Raw genomic sequence first — 20,728 nt, 5'->3', positions numbered from 1 at the left:
GGTCGCACTCAGAGGTTTGCTCTGTGAAAGGGGTCACCAGTACAAAAGTCTCCTCGCCAGCTTCTGATCCATGACAATACTTTGTTTCTCACCCCAGATCTGAAAGAAAGTCTTCTCACAGCCCTCTGTTATTTTAAGTCCCTTTCTGCAGATTCAGGAAGACCACACTGCACTGGTTCACATTGAGAAGTTTTCTGTGCCACCAAAAGGGCCAGAAATGTAGATTTTTTAAAAAACGCTTAAATTCTGTAAGGGTAAGGGTAAGGCCCACCTGCCAATGAAAATATTATTGACAAGTGCATTTGTCAAACGTATATTTCCAAAGCCGATTCAGTTTTCCACTGAACGCAAACATTTTTATTATACAGCAACTTATTCTGCTTCCATATTTTTAATTATTTAGGTTTAGCACTACCTTATCTCTGCCCCAACCACAATTCTCATTACCTGAACTACAATGCTGACCCATTTTTAGATACTGCACTTAACTTTGATTATAGGCTAAACCTGTTCTCACTGAGTAAAATTAACCCACCAATATCAAGTGTTTTGAGATATACAAATCAAAACACTAATTAAGAGCTAAGTATTACCATTAAATTTGGAAAAGTCACTGTACTAATACAGTGGCTTTATAACTACTATCCTCATCTCTTAAAATTTTCCTACAAAAAGGTTTTAAGAAATTTGCAGGCTACATGGCAAATTTGGGGAAGATGTACTTGTGGAATAACAATCTTATATTTGAGGAAGAGGTAAGTGAAGAATTGAAAATGTGCACCACAAAGTACTGATTTTACAATTGGTTTCATGCATACATGTCTCTGTTAGCAAACTGATGCTTCAACACACTAGCTTTGCCTTATTTATATAAATTGCTATAGATTCCTTATCTGGGTCTCAGAGATTTGCATACAAAGGTACATTAATTCTGTGTTTAATGACATTTGTATAATTGATGGCACATGTCATTCTCTGCTCCGTCTTGAGATTTCTTGCCTCCAATGTGCTATTTGTCTTGTCAGGAATTGTAAAGTCTTTTTGTGGATTGTGTATGGCATAGCCATTGTACAAATAAAGGGAAACCATTCTAGTTCTTGATATCTCCAACAGAAGAGATCAAATCTATTTATGCTTTTATACCACACTGACCAAACTGAGCACCTAATTGTCTCAACGTTTCTGGTTGTCCCAAACCAGTTAAGATTGTTCTGGTCACGATTCACCTACGCCTTATGACATTTTCAAATACACCTTTACGCTGTAGATATAACAGATCTAATGCTGTCCTCGGGAGCCAAAAAAATCTTACTGCGTTATAGGTGAAACCGCGTTATATTGAACTTGCTTTGATCCGCCGGAGTGCGCAGCCCCACCCCTCCAGAGCACTGCTTTACCTCGTTATATCCGAATTCGTGTTATATCGGGTCGCGTTATATCGGGGTACAGGTGTATATGTTTAATCTTAACACTTCTTCAATTTCTAATAGTGTGGTTTTTTTTAAAAAAAATAGCTATACAGTGTGGTTTTTTTAATGTATTTGTTTACCTTTAAGTTACTGGTATGTCCTTAACCTTAACAAAGTTGGTGTGTCTGGGATTTATGTATTTACATTGTTTATGAATGTACTGCGAACCATTCTGACATTCTATGTTCTACAGCATCTAGTTCCTTAACATGCCCTTCCCCGTTTCAGAATTAGTGTTCTAGATTTCACCAAGATCTCTCAAGGAAATCTCATTTGAAATTTCTAGTACAAAATGATTCTGAAAAGAAAACAGCAAAGATATAATTTTCGAAACATGATTAAAGCCTGGGTTGTTGTTTTATCCTGAGTCTTATAACTCAAAAACAGCTTCTTTCACTCAACGCAAATTTGGACCAAAAATGTTTGCTGACCACAGACCACACATGCAAGATCTGAAATGGGAATGACATTTTTTGAGGCTTTTGGAGGGGGTGGTACTGTCACATCAGGCTTACGATGGAAACCAAGTCTCAATCTGTAATATAGTAAAAAGAAATCCACTATTTTCAATCCTACAACTAATTTCTAATTTGGACTATCAATATATATAATATATATAATATATAATACATATAATAAAACAATTTGAATACACTGTGTGAAGTCCTGGATAAAGGGACAACCAATAGAAAGACTAAAAGACTAACCAGGTTCCTATAAAATGTATCATACCAAGTTGCAGCAGCAGCATTTTCTATCTCAGCGGTTCTCAACCAGGAGTCCAGGGTCCTCTAGGGGGCCGCAAGCAGGTTTCAGGGGGGGCCGCAAAGCAGGGCCAGTGTTAGACTTGCTGGGCCTCAGGGCAAGAAAGCTGAAGCCTTGCAGAGTAGGGCTGAAGCCCAGAGCTCCCAGCCCTGCCACCTGGGGCTGAAGCCGAAGCCTGAGCAACTTAGCTTTGTAGGGACCCCTGTGGCATGGGACCCTGGGCAATTGCCGGGCTTGCTACGCCCTAATGCTGGCCCTGGCTTTTGTATGCAGAAAAACAGTTGTGACACTGGTGGGCCGTGAAGTTTTTAATAGCATGTTGGGGGGGGGGGGGGGGGGCTCAGAAAGAAAAAGGTTGAGAACCCCTGTTTTACCTTGTTGGTTTTACTTTGGAAAGAATACATCCACAATGTGAAGTTACCAAACCTCACATCACTCTGCAACCTAATAGGAAAAGGTGAGTTTCCATTTTCAAAACTAACACAGTATAACTTGAAAGAAGGAACATTATGATTTTCTTATAACCGTACATACCAAATATTAACCTTGTTTAGTTAAAATAATTCTCCATACTCATCACCAAAATCCCACGTTGAAAATAACATGTTCTTCCATACATGTTATTTCCAGCTTAGGAAATTCATAATATACGCAACAAGAGACAGGCTTATAAAAATTCTGTTTCTAAAATTCCTGACCCCCAGTAAAATACTAACTCCAAGAGTGAAATACCTTTTTATCAAATATTACAAACATTTACAACATTTCTCACTTTAAGACCTAGTGTGTAACAAATAAAATTCAAAAGCAGTTGGCATACCACCTTTGCAATTTTATTCAGTGCAATTATGAGTTCTTATCCTGATACTATACTTTAAACCTGCATACAACCATGTAGTGCATGCACCACAGTTTGAGAACCAATTTACAGAAGATATCCTCCAACAAATACAATACACAAAGCAACTCTGAGATTAACCCTCATTTTGCTGTTTGCTTAATTACTTCTATACAAACCCACCCAAATCCAGAGAAAGATAAGAGGAATTTATTCTATCACATGAGGAGACTGAGCTAGGGTCTGATGTGACAGACTAAAAGTTCAGCAACAATAATAGAATCATAGAAGTGCAGGATTGGAAGGGACCTCGAGAGGTCATCTAGTCCTGCTTGCAGGACCACAAAATAACTAGACCATTCCTGACAGGTGTTTGACTTGTTCTTAAAAACCTCAAAAGACAGAGATTCCACAACCTCCCTAGGCAATTTGTTCCAGTGCTTAACAATCCATCCTCTTAAAATAAAATAAAAAAACTCAGTACTAATGAAAAAAGTAACAGAGGGTCCTGTAGCATAAGCTTTCATGGGTAAGAACCTCACTTCTTCAGTACTAATGGACTCCTGTAAGACTACTCAGCTAAATTAGCAAACCTTAAGGCATAGTGAGGGGTGTGGACACCAATCTCCATCCCACATAATCTAGTCCTGCATCAAAGTTACCTACCCTCTGGCTGGAAGCCTATAACATTACTTCCCAAATTGTGAACTTTCCTACCATGTTGCCTGTGTCTGTCAAGACTAGATGTAGACACCTCTATTCCAGTATATCTTCAGAGATCAGCCTAATTTAAAAAGATTACTTCTATATCACTGGGAAAACAAAGATCATCCTTCTTTAAGCAAAGGGAGATAGGAGATAACTTTTTGCTATGTTAGGTGCTGAGGTTATCCCCTCAAGAAATAATAACCTGGATGAAATCTCTTATTACAAGGAGATCTTACATTCTAACCCAACTTTCTCACTTGCCAAAGTGAGAAAAAACCTCTCCATAGAGACATCCACGCTATTACATTTTTCTTTTCTTCCCAGATACATTTCCTGCTTTGCCTTCTGTGTTCTTGTCTCCTTCCTTCTCATTGCTGCTTTTGATTAATCCTTAACTATCCTCTTACTTCACTTATAGCAATAAAGAATACAGCGCAACAAGAGTATGTTATCTAAAGCATTTTCTCTACTTATGTACATAACTTTTCTTAACCTTTCAAAATGTTAGCAGTGATTTGTTAACACATTTGCATTCATCTCCTTTTCTACGTTAAAGATTAAAATATTAAAAGTTCACAACCTTCCAAAGTTGCCAAAATGTCCACTCATCCCAAAGCAAGACCACAACTACTAACAATCCCCCCAAACACTAGTCCCAATGCAGAACAATACATGAGGACCTCTCCCTGCACCAAACAGACGCATGAACCTGTTCATCTTCCACCCCTCACATTCACAAGAAAACACTCTCCGAACATCTCCAAAACACACCTACAGCCTCCTCACAGAAGCCGCCACACAGTCCCGGCCCTGACACATTGCTCCCCTCCTCTGAGCCACATGCGGCACATGCCCTCTCCTCCTCCTGGACCCTTCCCCCTGTGACATAGCCATGAACAGCTCGGCCTCCCCACCACACGCCATGTGTGACTCCTTCCCCTGCCTTTACATACAAACCCCCACAGCATATACACCGTCCCACAATTCCTCTGACAGCCCAACACACCTTGCACCCACATTCACCACCCCCACAGGGCCCTACCGACCCCAACACGCACCCCCACATCTCCACCCCCTACCTACACCCCCCAAGCCCCATCTGCGCCCTCCCACCCCCCCACCCCCAGCCACCCCCCCCCACCCATACTAATGCCCCGTCTCCCTGCCCAGCCTGTGCCCCGCACCGCCCCGCCAGCCCCCGCCCCGTCCCGGCACAGCGAGGCAGGATCAAACCCCGGCCAAGGAGGTTTCGCCCCATCAGGCCCTAGGCCGCTCCGCTTAGGGGCGGGGGGACGGACCCAGCCCCGGGCCTGGCGGCCGGGCCGGACCGCGCTAGGCCGCGGCAGGCCCCTCCGCCTGCCCCGGGCTGGGCCAGGAGCCGGCGGCGGCCGCGGGGCCGGGGCCTGCCCGTAACGGACACGGCCCCCTGCCCCATGACACTGCAAAGCTGCCCGGCCGCCGCCCCGGCCCCGGGGCCTCCTCCGCCGCCGGCCCCGGCCCCCCCGCTCTGGCCGGCGCCGCCATGACGAGCCCGCTGGCCGGCGGGTGCCCTCCGCCGGCAGGCCCCGGCCCGGCCCTCACCTTCATGTCGGGACATCCTAGTTCAGAGGCGGCGGCCCAGGCCCGTCCCGGGCTCCCCTGGCTGCTCGGCGCCGCTCGGCCGGGGCCCCGCGCGCTAAGCCCGGCGCGGGCAGGAGGCGGCGGGCGCGGGGAGGGGGGGTCGGTGGCGGCGGCCCCGGCCTCTCCAGGGGGCGGATCCAGCAGCTTCCCGGGCGCCGTGACACCGTGACTCTCGTCGGGCCCCGCCGGCTCCTAGCGCCGCCCCCCGCCTCCTTGCCCTGGCCCCCGCTTCCGCTGCGGCCGCTGAAGTCCCCGGGCTGGGTCTGGGCGCCTCCCGCTCCCGCTCCCGCTCCCGGCCACAGCTCCGCCGCCGCCGCCTCCTCCGCCCAGCCCCGTCCCTCCCTCCCCCCGCCCGGCGGCCGCCGCTGCTGCATGCAGGGAGGAAGAGGAAATACACGGCAGCGAGGGGGGCCGGGAGCGCGGCACGGCACCGCCCCGCCGGGGAGGGGAGGGGGCCCGGCCCGAGCTCCCCGCCCGGGGCCAGCTCCCGCTCCCGCCCCTGCCCCAGGCCGGCGGCCGGGGTGTAGCCGCCTCGCCCGAGACGAGACCCCCCGGGGCACAGAGGGAGCCGGGCACGGGCTGGAGACGGTCCCCGCCCGCCCGCTGCAGAGCCGCCCCTGCCCGGCGGGGGCTGGGAAGAAAGACCCGCGAAGCCCAGCGTGAGGCCGGGCGCTGGCGGAGCAGCCGAGCGAGAGGGGTCGGGACAGGGTCGGGGGGTCTCCTTGTACTTTCCATTATGGTTCGGCCCCGCCATGGGAGAGCCCCGGCCCGCGGGAAGGCCGAGGCGCCCCGTGGCACCCCCGGAAGTGCAGGTGGAGCCCCCCGACCCACATGGCTCCCGGCCTGGAACTGGGCTCTGTCTTCCAGCCCGCCACGGGGCTGATGCAATGTGAAGTTAACCTTTAAAAAGCCAGAAGCGGGGGGGAGAGTTGAGGCTCCTGTTACCTGGGCTCTGGTGCCCCTAGGAAAAGCCCATTCTCTTTGGGTTTCTCAGCCATGGGGCTCGCAGCAGTTCTGTGGCTCAGCTGGACATCGTCCAGGACATCGGCTGTTGCCGCAGCAACCTTAACGGGGGCACGTTGTGATATTTTGTTGTACAATAATGCCGCCGAGCAGCTTTCATGTTACATTAACGGCGCTTTTGCCTTTCATTTTACAGAGAAAGGGAACACGCCTGGGATTAATACTGGCATCAGTCATTCAAACTGGGCATTGGAACTTTTAGTAAAGTGACCTTTGGTTAAGGGGAGGGTGGGTGGGTTCAGATTTGGGGACAACTCCGCTTTGCAGAAAACTAACAGGGCAGCAACACATCCCTTTACCCCGAGGTGGTTTCCAATCTCGGGAACGGAAAAGTTTTGTTTTGTTTTTTAAATAAATAAAAAAAAAAAGTTAGAATTTGCAGAATGCTGGAGAAGTTAAAAATAACCCCCCAACTTGTGAGACCCACAGTTTTTTTCACATCTGACGTCCTTCTTTCCCTGCTAGTAAGGCATTATTTTTGGATAATGGTGCGTCTCATTGATCCACACAAAACAATCCACCTCAGTAAAGCAACAGCCTGATAGTAGCTGTGTCCTTGTGCCTACTCTGCCAGTCTTCTTTCTTGACTCTGGAGCAGTGAAATATGCGGTGATGGCACAAAGAGGATGGGGAATCATTCATCTTAGCTTTAAAAAAAATAGCAAATACTACTGAGCATGCTCAACGTTGATTTTTTTAAAATCAGTTATTAATTGTATTACTCATTCCAACCAATTTTTAATTACACTTGGTCAAGGACACAGGGCCAGCCATAGTGGTGTTGGGGGCAAGGGGAGGGGGAGGCGAAAGGGGGGCCAGAACTGTGACACATTTTGCTCACAACATCTTTCTGTCAGCCATCTCCAAAAACAAAACCGTTTTTTAATTGTTTCTTGTCCTCCATGGTCATGTATCACTATGCATTAATCTGAATATCTCAAATGTTTCTAAATTAAATATATGTTGCCAACCCCAAACATTAAAAAGTCACGACTCAGACCCCCCAAAATAATTGGCTTGCAAATAATTAAACTATAATAATCACTTTATTTTTAGAAGGAGGCACTTACCCTTAATTTGCATGATCATTTCATGTTCAAACTTTGACATACAATTCAACTTTTAAAAATACAACCAGAAATGCAAGCCTCCCCATTTTAGCACTGTCCTGTCTCTCTCTCTGTTCTGGCCCTTCCCTGATTATCTCCCACCCTCTACATTCTCCCCCACTACACCTATAGCCATCTGCCCCAAAATGTTCCCTCAAAGTCTCCTTCTTTGCTCCTGTCCCCCTGTACTTTTGGTCAGTCACCCTCCTGTATCCTACATTCCCTAGCACCCCAGTCAACCTCCTCATATTCTCCTGTTCCTTCTGTTTACTTCCTGCCCTGAATATCCCTACATCTCCCCTCAGTTTTTCCCCTACACCCCACATCATCCAGCAATGCCCATCAATCTGCCCTATCCCCTCCGCCCCCTTCCTCCTATTCATTCTCCTGGGCTCCCTTCTGTATTCTCAGTCACCCTACTGGCCATCCTCCCTAAAGGTAGCTTAGCTTCAGTCTCACTGAAAACAAGGGGGGTGGAAGAGAGGGACAGAATGGTGGCCATCTTTATTAGGGGCAGCCTCGCTGTCACATGCAGAAGCTGAAGGGAAATGGTGGCCATTTTGACTGAGGGCAGCCTCAGGCTTCAGTGCTCTTTGAAATGATGGGAGACGATGGCTCCTGTCAAAGGCAAAAATTTGCCAGAACCCTGCAGAAAATTGTGAGAACTTAACACACACACTAATGAGAGTTCATGGCTCAGGGCTAAGAGGATGTCCCTTCAAAACCAGGATTCCAGGACCCATTTCTGTTAATTTTACATCAAATGGTGTTTTGTCCTACATTTTGTAAACCATCGGCCACCTGAAGAAGCTGCTCTCTATGTATCTCTTACATAGTCTTGTGGCCGAGACATTGCATTGAGTCTCAGGAGATTTGGGTTCAGTTCTTGACTCTGCCACGGGTTCACTAGGTGACCTTAGGCAAATCATTTAATCTCTCTATGCCTCAATTCCTCATCTGTAAAATGGGGGTTAATAATCCTTCCTGCCTCTTTGAGTACTAGTCATGTGGATCTCACTCATGGTGTGTATATATATACACACATACATACACACACACACACACATATATATATATATATACACACACACACACACATACATATATACATACATACACACCCACCTGGTGTGTGGGTCCAGAGAACCTTTTGGCCAGCAGTGTCCAGTGGAGCTGTCCTCACACCCCACCCAGGGGCATAAGGAAAGTGAAGCCCCATCCACCATTCAGTTCCCTCTCACCACCTGCATCAGAACTCAGGGCTCGTCTATGCTTAAAATGCTGCAACCACACCTAACGTTTTCTACGCAGGGACTTAGGTCAATTTAACTACTCTGCTCAAGGGTGTGGATTTTTCACACCCCTAACAGATGTGTTTAAACCAAATTAATTTTCTAGTGTAAACTAGGTCTCAGTGATGTCCACCCCACTCCCTGGTGAAGATTCTGAAATTTAAACTCTCTAATCCCAGTAGTTCGGTTTAGTGTTGTTAGATACCGTTAAAACATTTTCCTGCCCTCATGGCAGTATCTTGGCTATTTTAGGCAGAGTGCTAAATATTATTTTAAACAATTTCATTTATATTACAATAGTTTTTTTTAAATTGATTATTTGCATGTTGCTAGTTCATTAGTTTCTTAAATTGCTAAAGGAAAGAAGTACAAAACAGCCCCTTTAGTTTTCTAGTTGTATAAATCTATGAAGAAGAACAAATCAAGAGGCGCCCGCACAAGGCTCTAGAGGCCCCTGCCATAAATTATGAAAACAAAATTAAGTTGCTCACAGAACTCCACATTTCTTTCTGACCTGCACCTCTGATACCGCACAAAGCGGCCCCAGCAGCAAATCACATAGAAAAGTATCTTGCTCTGACCGTCAATAGACTTGAACTATTTTGAACCAGGAGGGGAAGACTGTTCCAGAGCTGAGGGCCCCACACAGAATGCTCTACTACAACCTCCTCTCCTAAATCAAAGGGGAGCCAGCTCTAACTGTCAGTAGAACGTCAGCTTTTACACAGAGACTTTCTGTACTAAGAAGTTTCCCATTTGGAGCATAAGATCCCCAAAGACAGGTTCAGGGGTTCATTAACAGCCTTGCTATGAGAACGGCGCAAAACCAAAACTGATCAGCAATTAACCTGTGCTATATTTGCAACCAACACCACCGTTGGCTATATTGAACATCCACAAGTCAAGAAAGCCGAAATGCTTCGACCAGGCTACACTATTCAATTTGGGTTTGCAGTGCTCCTAAGTCACCAAGGCCTGATCTATACTACAAAGTTAGGTAGAGTCTTGTGTCAACCTGTGTGTGTATCTGCACTCAAATTTGTCTCCAGCCGCTGTAAGTGCCTGGTTCCACCTCCCCGAATGGTGTAGATTTACAGCCAACCTACCAAGGTCAATGCAGTCTGAGCGTAGACAATGCATGACCTGTGTCAACCCTAACAGTTCTCCAGATGCTGTCCTACAATGCTGCATTCCCTGCAACAGTGACTGCTCTGGTCACAATTTTAAATTTCACACTGCCCACAGGCCAGAGAAGTCCACCCCCTTAAACCCACTGCGTGTTTTTTAAATGTCTTTTTTTCATTAGCGAGCAAACCTAGCAGTTCTCCCTTGTGTGCAACTTCCCAACAAAACATGGTGGCTCCACGCGCACAGAGGTACTCATACTAGATGCGCTCCTGCCTGGAGTAGATGGGAGGTATTGGATCTCCTGGGCCTGTGAGGGAGAAGAGACTGGTAAGCACAGTTACACAGTGTAGAAACGAGGGCATCTCTAAGCAGTTTACACAGGGGCCATAGGCAAAGTGGTACAACAGGGATCAGCAGTAGTGACACATGAAAGCGAAGGAACTTCGCCGGAGATACCACAAGGCCAGGGAGCACAATAGATCTGGGGCTGTCCTGCAGACATGCCGCTTCTATAACAAGCCACGTGCCATACTTGGCAGCACCTCGCAGACCATTGTGCATATCTTGAAGGAGCCCAAGACAGAGATCCCCGCCATGAATAATGAGAAGTGGAGGAGGAGGAGTAGGGAGACATGGCAGGGGACTCCAGTTATGCTGAGAACCAGGATCTGTTTGAGACTCTGCCAGTCTAGCCAGTCCTGCCAGGTGGGCACGGATAAACCTGATGAACGGGAAAGGAACTCTGGTAAGTGTGTAAATGCATTTTTCCTTACAATGTTTACATGTAAAGATGGCGCCCAGCCCAACCCGAAGCTAACAAGACAAAGGTATCAACCTTTCAGTGTTTTACTCGTTCAAGAAGAGGTAGAGGTACAAACACAGACAGAGTTGGCATCTGCTTTTCATTCCCCTGTTGGGTTAGGTGGGAAGTGGGGCATGCAAAGCAGTTTATGTCCAGAGGGCTGAGAGATCTCGATGAAACTTTCATGGAGATGCTCTGTAATCCTCTCCCAAAGGTTTCTAGGGATGGCTGCCTTATTTTGTCCTCCATGGTAGGACATTTTCCCACACCACTCTGCTGTGAGTTCAGCAGGAACCATTGCAGTAAATAGGCTAGTGGCCTAGAGGCCGGGGCAGTTTGGGACGCCAGTAGCAACTGACTTCTTTATGCCTTTGTAACCCTCAGGAGTGAGATAGCTAAAATCACCACCACCTGTGGAAAACAGTGCCGCTACTGCATTGCCCTATACACATGCACATGGCATAGGGACTGAAATCCCCCACTTGGCCCTGGCAGGCCATACTCACCATGGTTGGGGCTGGAGAGCAGCGCTGTGCCAAAGGGCTCCCTCCAACATAGGCATAGTTTGATTTCTCTATTTGGGGGGGCGGGGGGAGTTTAATATTATTAATCATAGGTATAAGTCTAACTTCTGGATTTACCGATGGTTAGTGGTACTTAAATTACTGTGCACTCAATGAGTGAGCCAGGGGATGGAGGTGGTGCTTCCTCCCCAAGCCCTGCTGCATGGGGTTGGCCGGCCCAAGCAACCCCTCCATGCAGGACTGGCTCGAGCTGCCTGGTGTTGCCGCTTACCCCCGACCCCTCTGAAACCTCTGGTATAGAGTTTGGGGGCACCACCCTACATTCCCTCCCCCCATCTCTGCCCATAGGTACGCCAAAGCTGAAATGTCAACAAGCTTTTGTTGTTTCAAAATTCAGAGGTGCCGGGGATTTCAGGTTTCATGATTTTCTGAGATGTTTGGGGTTTCTGGATTTTTGGAGGTGTCTGGGCTTTGAGGGTGTAACAGAATGACCCCTGTGTTCACACCCTACAGATGATTGTATTCATTTTTGTACAAGGCATGTATTTTAAGGCATCATTGGAAAACTCATAATTTGTTAGTCAGTGTGGCAACTTCCCCTGTATGGTGTTAGTAACACATGTTCCAAAACCAGGGTCGGCTTTAGGGCGATTCAGCCGATTCCCCGGAATCAGGCCCCGCGCCCCTAAGAGGGCCCCGCAATGTCCTGAAGGAGCTGCTGCCGAAGTCCCGCCACTGTCTTCGGCGGCAGCTCAATGTCTGCCATGGAGGAAGGTTCCCATCTGGAAAAGTTTTCAAGAGGGGGATTGCAACGATAAAAAGGAGGGGCAAACACCCCAAGGATCCCCCCTCTGTATCTCCTGCCTATCGCATTCATTTCATCTGATGGGACAAAGGAAGCATTTGTTGGACTCTGGGGAAGGGGTCTTGGCCTACAGGGTTTGGTCAGTAAGACTGCTGAGAACATATGGGGAGAAACTTTGCTTGAATCTGATATAGTTTGTTAAGTTAGGTATTAGTAAATGTTTTATCTTTATTTTTCTTGTAACCATTTCTGACTTTTATGCCTCATTACTTCTACTCACTTAAAATCTTTCTTTGTAGTTAGTAAGCTTGTTTCATCTAATCCAGTGTTTTTAAACTGAAGTGTCTGGGTAACTCCATTTGGGGTGACAAGTTGTGTGCATATTATTCTCTTAAAGGAATAACAGACAATATAATTTGTATTGTCTGGGAGAGGGCTGGACAGTACAGGACATACATTTCTGGATGGAAAAATCTAAGACTGGGGGTGTGTTGGGTCACCCTGTACTGATAACCAAGGCTGGTGAGAGCCAGAGTGTAACCTGTGTGTGGCTGGCAGGCTGCAGTTACACACTGACACTCAGGGTGTGGCTGGCATGCTGGAAGGCTGTTTGTGAGTGACCCAGGTGGGAGCTCCTTCAGCAAGGCACTAGAGAAACAGGATCCAAGGGTTTTCTATCCATTCTGTATCATCTATTATAGGTCTACTATTAAAATACAGAAATTCTAGAAAGAACCACCAAATAATACACCACAAATTCTTTATTTGGAATTTTAAGGCCTTTATCCTTTCCTAATATTTCTGAGCTTCTTCTGATTGTGAGATGACTGTCTTTTTCTAAGAGGTTTACCCACCAAGTTACCAAATACACAGCTACTAACCCTGCAGCTTCTTTTGTATTAGCCTGCTGGGCCCTGATTGGCTGCTCCGTGCAGCCTCTTCCCCAATTGGCTGCTTCCTGCACAGACTCACTAGGCTGCTTGGAGGACTCACCTCCACTCCACTGCTCCTTTCTGTGATGGGGTGTAGCAGGTCCACAAGACCTCCATTAGTCCCTTCCACTCTTGTGTGGGGTGAACACCCCATCACATGAGGCTTTTGGGATTTCCTGAGGTGCCGGGCCTTTTGGGATTTTCAGGATTTGCTCAGATTCCGGGGCTTTCGGGTTTTTTGGAGGTGTGGGGCTTTTGCGTTTTTTTGGATATGCTTGGGCTTTAGGGGTTTTTTGAAGTGTTGGGGTTTAGGGTGTTTTTGGAGGTGCCGGGGATTTGGGGATTTTCAGATGTGTTGGAGATTTTGGGGTTTTCAGAGACATTGGGTATTTTGGGATTTGTAAGGATTTTTGAAGGTGCTGGTTTTGTGGGGATTTTCAGAATTTTCACCGGTGTCAGGGATTTTTGTGTTTTGGGATTTCCAGAGATACCTGGGATTTTTAGTGGTGCTGGGACTTTGGGGGTTTTCAGAGGTTTCGTGCGTTTTGAGGATTTGGGATTTTGGGTGGTGCTTGAGCTTTTGGGATTTTCAGAATTGCCAGGGCTTTGGGGATTTTCAGGATTTTGGGAGGCGCCTTGGAATTTGGTATTTTCAGAGGAGCGAGGGCTTTTTTGATTTTCAGAGGTGCTGGTGCTTTTGTGGTTTGGGGATTTTTGGAGGTACTGGGGTTTTGGGGGGTTTGAGGATTTTCAGAGGTGCCATGGCTTTTGAGGTTTCAGGATTTTTGGAGGTGCTGGGACTTTTGGCTTTTTCAGAGGTACAGGGGCTTTTGGGATTTTTGGAGGTACTGGAAGTGCCGATGCTTCTGGATTTTCAGAGGTGCTGAGGGGTTCACAATTTTTCAGAGGAACCAGGTCTTTTTTTGGTTTTTGGAGGTGCCAGATATATCAGATTTTTGGAGATGCTGGGGCTTTTGCAATTTTCAGAAGTGCCAGGGCTTTGGGGATCTTCTGAAGTGTCAGGGACTTGTGGTTTTGGAAGTTTTGGAAGTGCTGGGGCTTTTGGGATTTTCAGAAGTGCCAGGATATGCATCAAAGTTTTAATCAATTAATTAAAAACAGCACTTCTGCTTAACATTGTGTGTTTCTAACTAAGATTACTACACATAAAGACCCTGCCAGGGAGTCTTCATATAGGTTATGTTGAGGTATGCACTGACTCACAGGCAGCTGCTCTTTGCAATTTAGCTAGCAAGCATGAAAGCAGTTGGTTAGAATGGGGACCAGATGAACTAATGCCTTTCGTATATTGTATTTGTCCAGGCATGAATTAAGGAATGATGATTTTTCACACTATCTAGTGTTTTTGTAATATATGGCAGGAAACTTTAAACAATGAATCCCCGCTCCACTCCCCCACCCCCATACACACTGGTTTCAATTAATGCAGAGATGATACCAAAGATTTTTCAGCAAGGAAAATTGCAATTAAACACTATGGCCCAGATTTTAAAATCTGCTGCAGTCATAGTTGAAACTTCGGAGCCTAATCTCATTGTCAGAAGGGATTTAAGCACTTGGGAGTCTAAATCCTACAATTTATGATGAAATTTAAACTCCTAAATCCCTTTTAAAAGTGCAATATGGCTCCTAAATCAGTCTGGTGTCGCAATGCTGAGGGCAATAACACCTAATCACCTTTACAAATCTGGGTCTGAGGCAAAGATTAAAGAATGGGAGTTTAACAGCATGGTTTTGATTTGTATTATGGTAGCAGCTGGAGGCCCCAATCAGGGAGACAAGAAGAGGACAGTTCCTGCCCCATAGAGCTTACATCTAAACATATGACAAGAGACCTTAAGATCTTTTTAGGTTCCTAAATAAGTGACCTGATTTTCACACGTGGCCATCAGCCCCTGTTGATTTTAAGTTGATGGGTGCTCAGAACTCCCATTAATCTATGCTGAAAAGCAGCATTTCCATGGCATATGTTTCAGTTCGTTCCCTCCCCCTTCTTCCCCTGTCCCCCGCCCCGCCAGCAATCCAGGATTTTGAGGGTTTACCTCAGGCTGATAACAGACTTTTATATGTAGACTAACATAACAGTTGCAGCTGCTCCCATGTCTATTTTGAATCTGACCAGTTCATTAACAATGGACAAATGATTTGCTAATCCACCTTATCACCACTGTCATGAGAAAGAATAAATTCTACATCTCTCTAACCCCATTTTTTCTGCACATTGCTGCAAAGCAACTAACTTGGCTGGACACTCATCCTCATCTATCTGTAGTCACCACTGCACCTTTGCACTGCCTGTTCGTCCTCCCCTGCCTTGGGAAAAACAGGTCTAGTAAAGGAAGATGTTATATTGATTTTTCCCACTCAAACACTCATTGCTTGTCTAGAGGTATAATTATACTGGTAAAGTTCCCCTATATAGTTTATACTGGTATAACTCCCGGTGTAGACACTGATTCCAATATAAGCTAAACTGGAAAAAGATACTCTTTCTAGAATAAGGGCATGGCTACACTTGCAGATGTAGAGCGCTGTGAGTTAAACCAGCCCTCGGACAATGCAGCACGGAAAGCGCTGCCGTGTGTTCACACTGTCAGCTGCAAGCGCAGTGGGGTGGCCACATTTGCAGCGGCATTGGGAGCGGTGCATTATGGGCAGCTATCCCACAGAGCACCTCTTCCCATTCTGGCGCTGTGGCTTGTGGGAAGGGGACAGGAGGTGTGAGGCATTCTGGGTCCTGTCCCAATGCCCCGTGATGCATCGCTTCGCATCCCAGCAATCCCTGTGCTTCCGTCCACATTTGTTTCAACGTTTTTTGTACTGCGCGCTCTGTCTTCCCTTTCGGTCTGTGGGAATGGATCCCGAAGTGCTGAGGAATATGCTGATGGGTCTCACCAGCACGTCACGAATTGCAGTCGAGTTATTCCTTATACTACAAAGTGACAGCGATGAGTCCGACGATGATGTCAACTCACATAATGCAGACGACGCGAGATTGCTTGTGGCATTCACGGACATGCTCACCACCGTGGAATGCCGCTTTTGGGCTCAGGAAACAAGCAATGTGGTGGGATCACATTGTCATGCAAGTCTGGGATGATGAGCAGTGGCTGCAGAACTTTCGGATGAGGAAAGCCACTTTCATGGGACTGTGTGATGAGCTCGCCCCAACCCTGAAGCACAAGGACACGAGATTGAGAGCTGCCCTGCCAGTGGAGAATCAGGTGGTTATTGAAATCTGGAAGCTGGCAATCAGGTCGCTAACTAGTTCGGAGTGGGTAAGTCAACTGTTGGACTCGTGTCGATGCAAGTTTGCAGGGCCATTAATCACATCCTGCTCAGAAGAACCGTGACTCTGGGTAATGTGCATGACATTGTGGCTGGCTTTGCACAAATGGGTTTCCCTAACTGCGGAGGGGTGATAGATGGGACGCATATTCCAATTCTGGCACCAGACCATCTAGCCTCCGAATACATAAATCGGAAGGGGTATTTCTCTATGGTTCTCCAGGTGCTTGTTGATCACTGTGGGCGTTTCATTGACATTAACGCAGGCTGGCCCGGAAAGGTGCATGAAGCGCGCATCTTTCGGAACACTGGCCTGTTCAGGAAGCTGCAAGCTGGGACTTCCTTCCCAGACCAGAAGATCCCGTAGGGGAAGTCGAAATGCCCATTGTGATCCTTGGAGACCCAGCTTACCCTTTAATGCCATGGCTCATGAAACACTACACAGGGAGCCTTGACAGCAGCAAGGAGCGGTTCACCAACAGGCTGAGTTGGTGCAGAATGACAGTTGAGTGTGCCTTTGTCCGTTTAAAGGGCTGCTGGCACTGTCTGTATGGGAAGCTGGAGCTGGCCGATGACAACATCCCCACAGTTATAGCCGCGTGCTGTACCCTCCATAACATTTGTGAATGGAAGGGTGAACGCTTCACTCAGGCCTGGACCACAGAGGTTCAAAACCTGGAGACTGAATTTGAATAGCCAGAGACCAGGGCTATTAGAGAGGCCCAGCGCAGGGCTGTAAGGATTAGGGATGCCTTGAGGGAGCAATTGGATGCTGAAAGCCACCAGTAATGATTGGTGCCCTGCACGGGAGTGAAGTACAGTCATTCCAGTGCTACTAGGAATCTGTGTTTGTTATGTATGATGCACTGACTTGCTACAGTATCTTTTACTTAATGCAATAAAGAATTTTTTCAAAGCCAAAAAATTAATTTATTGAAAAGAAACAACTGCTGGGGAAACAGAAAGGACATAACATATCTGTGCTGTGTGGGAGGAGGGAAGGGTGCGGGGTATGGAATGTGACAATCACAGATTTGCGTATGTCCTGTTATCATATTCAGCCTTCCTGTCTGGAGTGCTGCACAATAAGTGCTGCACTTCAGGGTGGCTAAAATGCATGGTGATGGGGGTTGAGTGCAGTGGGTAAGGGTCGTACTTTGCAGGGCTGGGTGGTGAAGCTACAGGTGTTGGAGGCAGCTGTCGGCAGTATGAAACTGGATGTTGGGGGGAGGGGATTAGCAGTGACGGGGGCACCAGGGAAAGAGTTTTGGGACAAGGGCTGCAGGGGGTGGAGTGGGCATCTGCTCCATCTGCAGTGCTATGAGCGCCTGTATCGGATCCGCTTGGCGCTCCATAATGCTTATGAGCCGCTCCGTGCTTTGGTGCCGGCGATCCGCATTCTGCTGGCGGAGCCTCCTTTCAGTCTCCGGCCACTCCTGTACCTTTTGATTTTCAGTAAGGGACTGCTGTATGACTTCATGCAGGAGGTCCTCTTTGGTTCTTCGCGGACGCTTCCCGATTCTTTGCAGCCTTTCGGCCATTGATAACAAGGACGGCTGGGATTTCAAGGTTGCATCTGTAAAGCCAAAATGCAACACTTAACAGAGGCAACATTGTTCACACTAGACAGAGCAATGATTTGGCTGTACTTAAAGACAAGCACAGTCTACACAATAGCAGAAATTGCCCGTCCCAAAGCGAGTGCACATAACCCACAGGAGCCCCAAAATGGTGAGTAAACACAGGGGCAAGGAGGACTGATTGTTTCACAGCCGTACTGACCTCTGGGGTTCTGTGCCTTGGGAAGAGCAACAGCTGCAGGGGGCCCCTATTCTGAATACTGTCCCCACATTTTCCATAGGATGAGTTCGTCCTGGAAGATATCTTGCAGCTGAGGGTGACCTGGGAAGCAAGGGAGAGTCTTCTACTGCAATGCAGCTTCCGCCCTGGCCCATATGCAGCTTGCCTGTGTGCAGCAATGGTCCCCCCGCCCCTCGCGGCACAGTGGTGCGGACATGTTAGCCTGACTGGGACAGGGAGCACAGTAGCTCTGCCAAGGAACCTGCACAAGCGGATTGCCCAGCTTCTGCATGAGACCTTCGATGAGATCACTGAGGCCGATTAGTGTGATGTGAGAGAGCACATCAACGCCCTATTCCGCATCTAGGCATGCACGCAGCCCTAACCTTAATCTTCCTCGCTCCAACAGCCCGCACTGAACAACTACCTGCCCAAAATAAAAGCCACTTACCGGGCACCTCCTCTGCTGCTTGTTCTTCCCCAAGCACCGTCCGCTGCGACTGGCTACCTTCCTCCTGGCTTGAGAACAGCTTCTGGCTGCATGCGTCTAGGGATGCCGGGGTGTCCTCTGGCTCTGGGCCCCCCTCCTCCTCAGCACCCTTGCTCCCACTTTCCTCCTTCTGCCTTGCACTCTGGGCTGCCACGGCCTCTGAAGTGTCCATGGTGCTCTTCGGAGTGGAGGTGGGGTCGCCCCCAAGTATTGTGTCCAGTTCTTTGTAGAAACGGCAGGTTGTGGGGACAGCACCGGAGCGGTGGTTTGCCTCCCGTGCTTTGCGGTAGGCATTCCGCAGCTCCTTCACTTTAGCCCTGCACTGCTGTGCGTCCCGGTTCTGGCCCCTTTCCATCATGTCCCTTGATATCTGCCCGAAGAGATCATAATGCCTATGGCTGGAGCGCAGCTGGGACTGGACAGCTTCCTCTCCCAAACACTGATGAGGTCCAGCACCTCGCCATTGCGCCATACTGGGGATCACCAGGCGGGTGGAGGCATGGTCACCTGGACAGATGCGCTGAGAGCACTCCACGCCTGGCTGAGCAAACAGGAAGGGGAATTTCAAAATTCCCAGAGAATTTAAAGGGTGGGTCTGACAGTTGGTCACCTGAGGGCAGGGCAGTAGAGTTCAAAGTGATGACCAGAGTGGCTAGAACAGGCATTGTGGGACACTTCTGGAGGCTGATCAGAGCGCATTAATAGACCAGGGCGTCCACACTGGCACCACGGTGCTCCAGCCAGGGCGCACCAAGCGTGATGCCTCTCATGGAGATGGATTACCAGCGGCGCTCCAGCCACAGAGTCCGGGTGCTCTACATGCCGTGCCAGTGTGGACACCTCAGGAGTTAGGCTGCCTGGGGCTGACTTAATGCGCTCTAACTTGCGAGTGTAGACAAGGCCTAAGAGCGACCATATGGGAAGTTATACCAGTATAATTAGGCTCCTGGTAAACTTCTTGCTGTAGAAAAGCCCTCAGTGGCTGATCAGTTTCCTGTTTCATTTGATTATAGGCAGAGGGGGTAGCAATATACATAGCAAAGGTTACCCCACACATGGTAAGACCCTATTTTAGTTGCTTATCACTTTGTCAAACTAATAGTTGGGGTTGAAATTATACCTCTACCCTGATATAACACGGTAAAGCAGTGCTCCGGGGGGGCGGGGCTGCGCACTCCGGCAGATCAAGGCAAGTTCGATATAACGCGGTACGATTTTTTGCTCCCGAGGACAGCATTATATCAGGGTAGAGGTGTACCTAGGGCAGGTATCTGTTTCAGGCTGATTTTTTAAGTTTCAGTTAAAATTGTTAAGCTGTTTGAGAACAAGATTAGGGAAAAATACATTATTTTACCCACGTTAAAAGAAGTAACTGGAGTTCAAGATGCGTTAGCCTCAGGCCCTTGAACAAGTGCAGAGCTTTGTTTATTGCGGTCTACAGGTCTATCTTATGAAATTCAAAGGAGCCAGTCATTGATGAAGGGAAAAACTGACTGACTCCCAGCTGTCTCACGTAGGATGCCATCACTGAGAGCACCTTCATGACACAGACACAGACAGACACACCCAGTGTTCAACAGGCCAAATGGGAGCACTCTGTATAGATAGTGTTCTTGGCTGATCCAGTCACCTCTTACCTTCTCCTTGATAGGCACTTCAGTCTATTTACTTTAAGGCAGGTTTTCCAGACCTTTAATCATTCTTGTACCTCTTTTCTGAGCTCCCTCCAATTGTTCAAAACACTCTTTGAAGTGTGATCAAAACTGGACACAATAGTCCAGGAGAGTGCTCATCAGTACCATAGAGAAATAATATTACTTCTGTGCTCACCCGTGCTATGCAGCTGTTCATACAGCCAAGGATTGCATTAGACAATAGCTCATGTATGCGTACGCAAATATTTGTTTTCCTGAATTCATAAAGACAAATATACTACTTGCCCTGAAGACCCTGGACTTACTCATGTCCAGGTAACTTTCCACATTTAGGCTGTAGTTTAGTTATCGTTGGAAATGGTTTAACTGCTAGGAGAAGGTAAAAGTTTTAAATCTCTGATGGAACATCAAGCTTGATGGAAATACTTGCATATAAAAGTCTCTCTGATGTCATTTTTC

At 47.6% G+C, this 20,728-nt stretch overlaps 2 protein-coding genes across 2 annotated transcripts in view; both read right to left on the bottom strand.

Annotated features, from left to right (window-relative positions):
- Positions 1-5,698, bottom strand: part of KCMF1 (potassium channel modulatory factor 1) — a 72,951-nt gene extending 67,253 nt beyond the window's left edge. The window contains exon 1 of the mRNA XM_054032069.1: positions 5,362-5,698. Coding sequence (XP_053888044.1) covers positions 5,362-5,377 — 16 coding nt within the window. The 5' untranslated portion in view covers positions 5,378-5,698. The remainder of the gene's footprint in view (positions 1-5,361) is intronic.
- Positions 5,699-17,283: 11,585 nt separating this feature from the next.
- On the bottom strand, positions 17,284-20,727 carry LOC128839115 (zinc finger and SCAN domain-containing protein 20-like). The gene is made up of 2 exons (XM_054031814.1): positions 18,576-20,727; positions 17,284-17,900 (listed from the first exon to the last, which is right to left on the bottom strand). The coding sequence occupies exons 1-2, from the start codon at positions 19,084-19,086 to the stop codon at positions 17,560-17,562; spliced, it is 852 nt and encodes a 283-aa protein (XP_053887789.1). The 5' UTR covers positions 19,087-20,727; the 3' UTR covers positions 17,284-17,559.
- Between the last annotated feature and the right edge of the window lies 1 nt (position 20,728).

Source organism: Malaclemys terrapin, chromosome 6, assembly GCF_027887155.1.
Source record: "Malaclemys terrapin pileata isolate rMalTer1 chromosome 6, rMalTer1.hap1, whole genome shotgun sequence".
Classification (NCBI taxonomy): domain Eukaryota; kingdom Metazoa; phylum Chordata; order Testudines; family Emydidae; genus Malaclemys; species Malaclemys terrapin.
Note: the sequence above shows the minus strand (reverse complement) of the source record. Positions and strands in the feature narration are given on the sequence as shown.

Excerpts from the sequence above, each read along its gene's own strand:
- LOC128839115 (XM_054031814.1), bottom strand. The coding sequence starts at position 19,086 with ATGGCGCAATGGCGAGGTGCTGGACCTCATCAGTGTTTGGGAGAGGAA. Across the intron at positions 17,901-18,575 it reads AGCAGCAGAGGAGGTGCCCG|ATGCAACCTTGAAATCCCAG; the intron begins GTAAGTGGCTTT and ends TTGGCTTTACAG.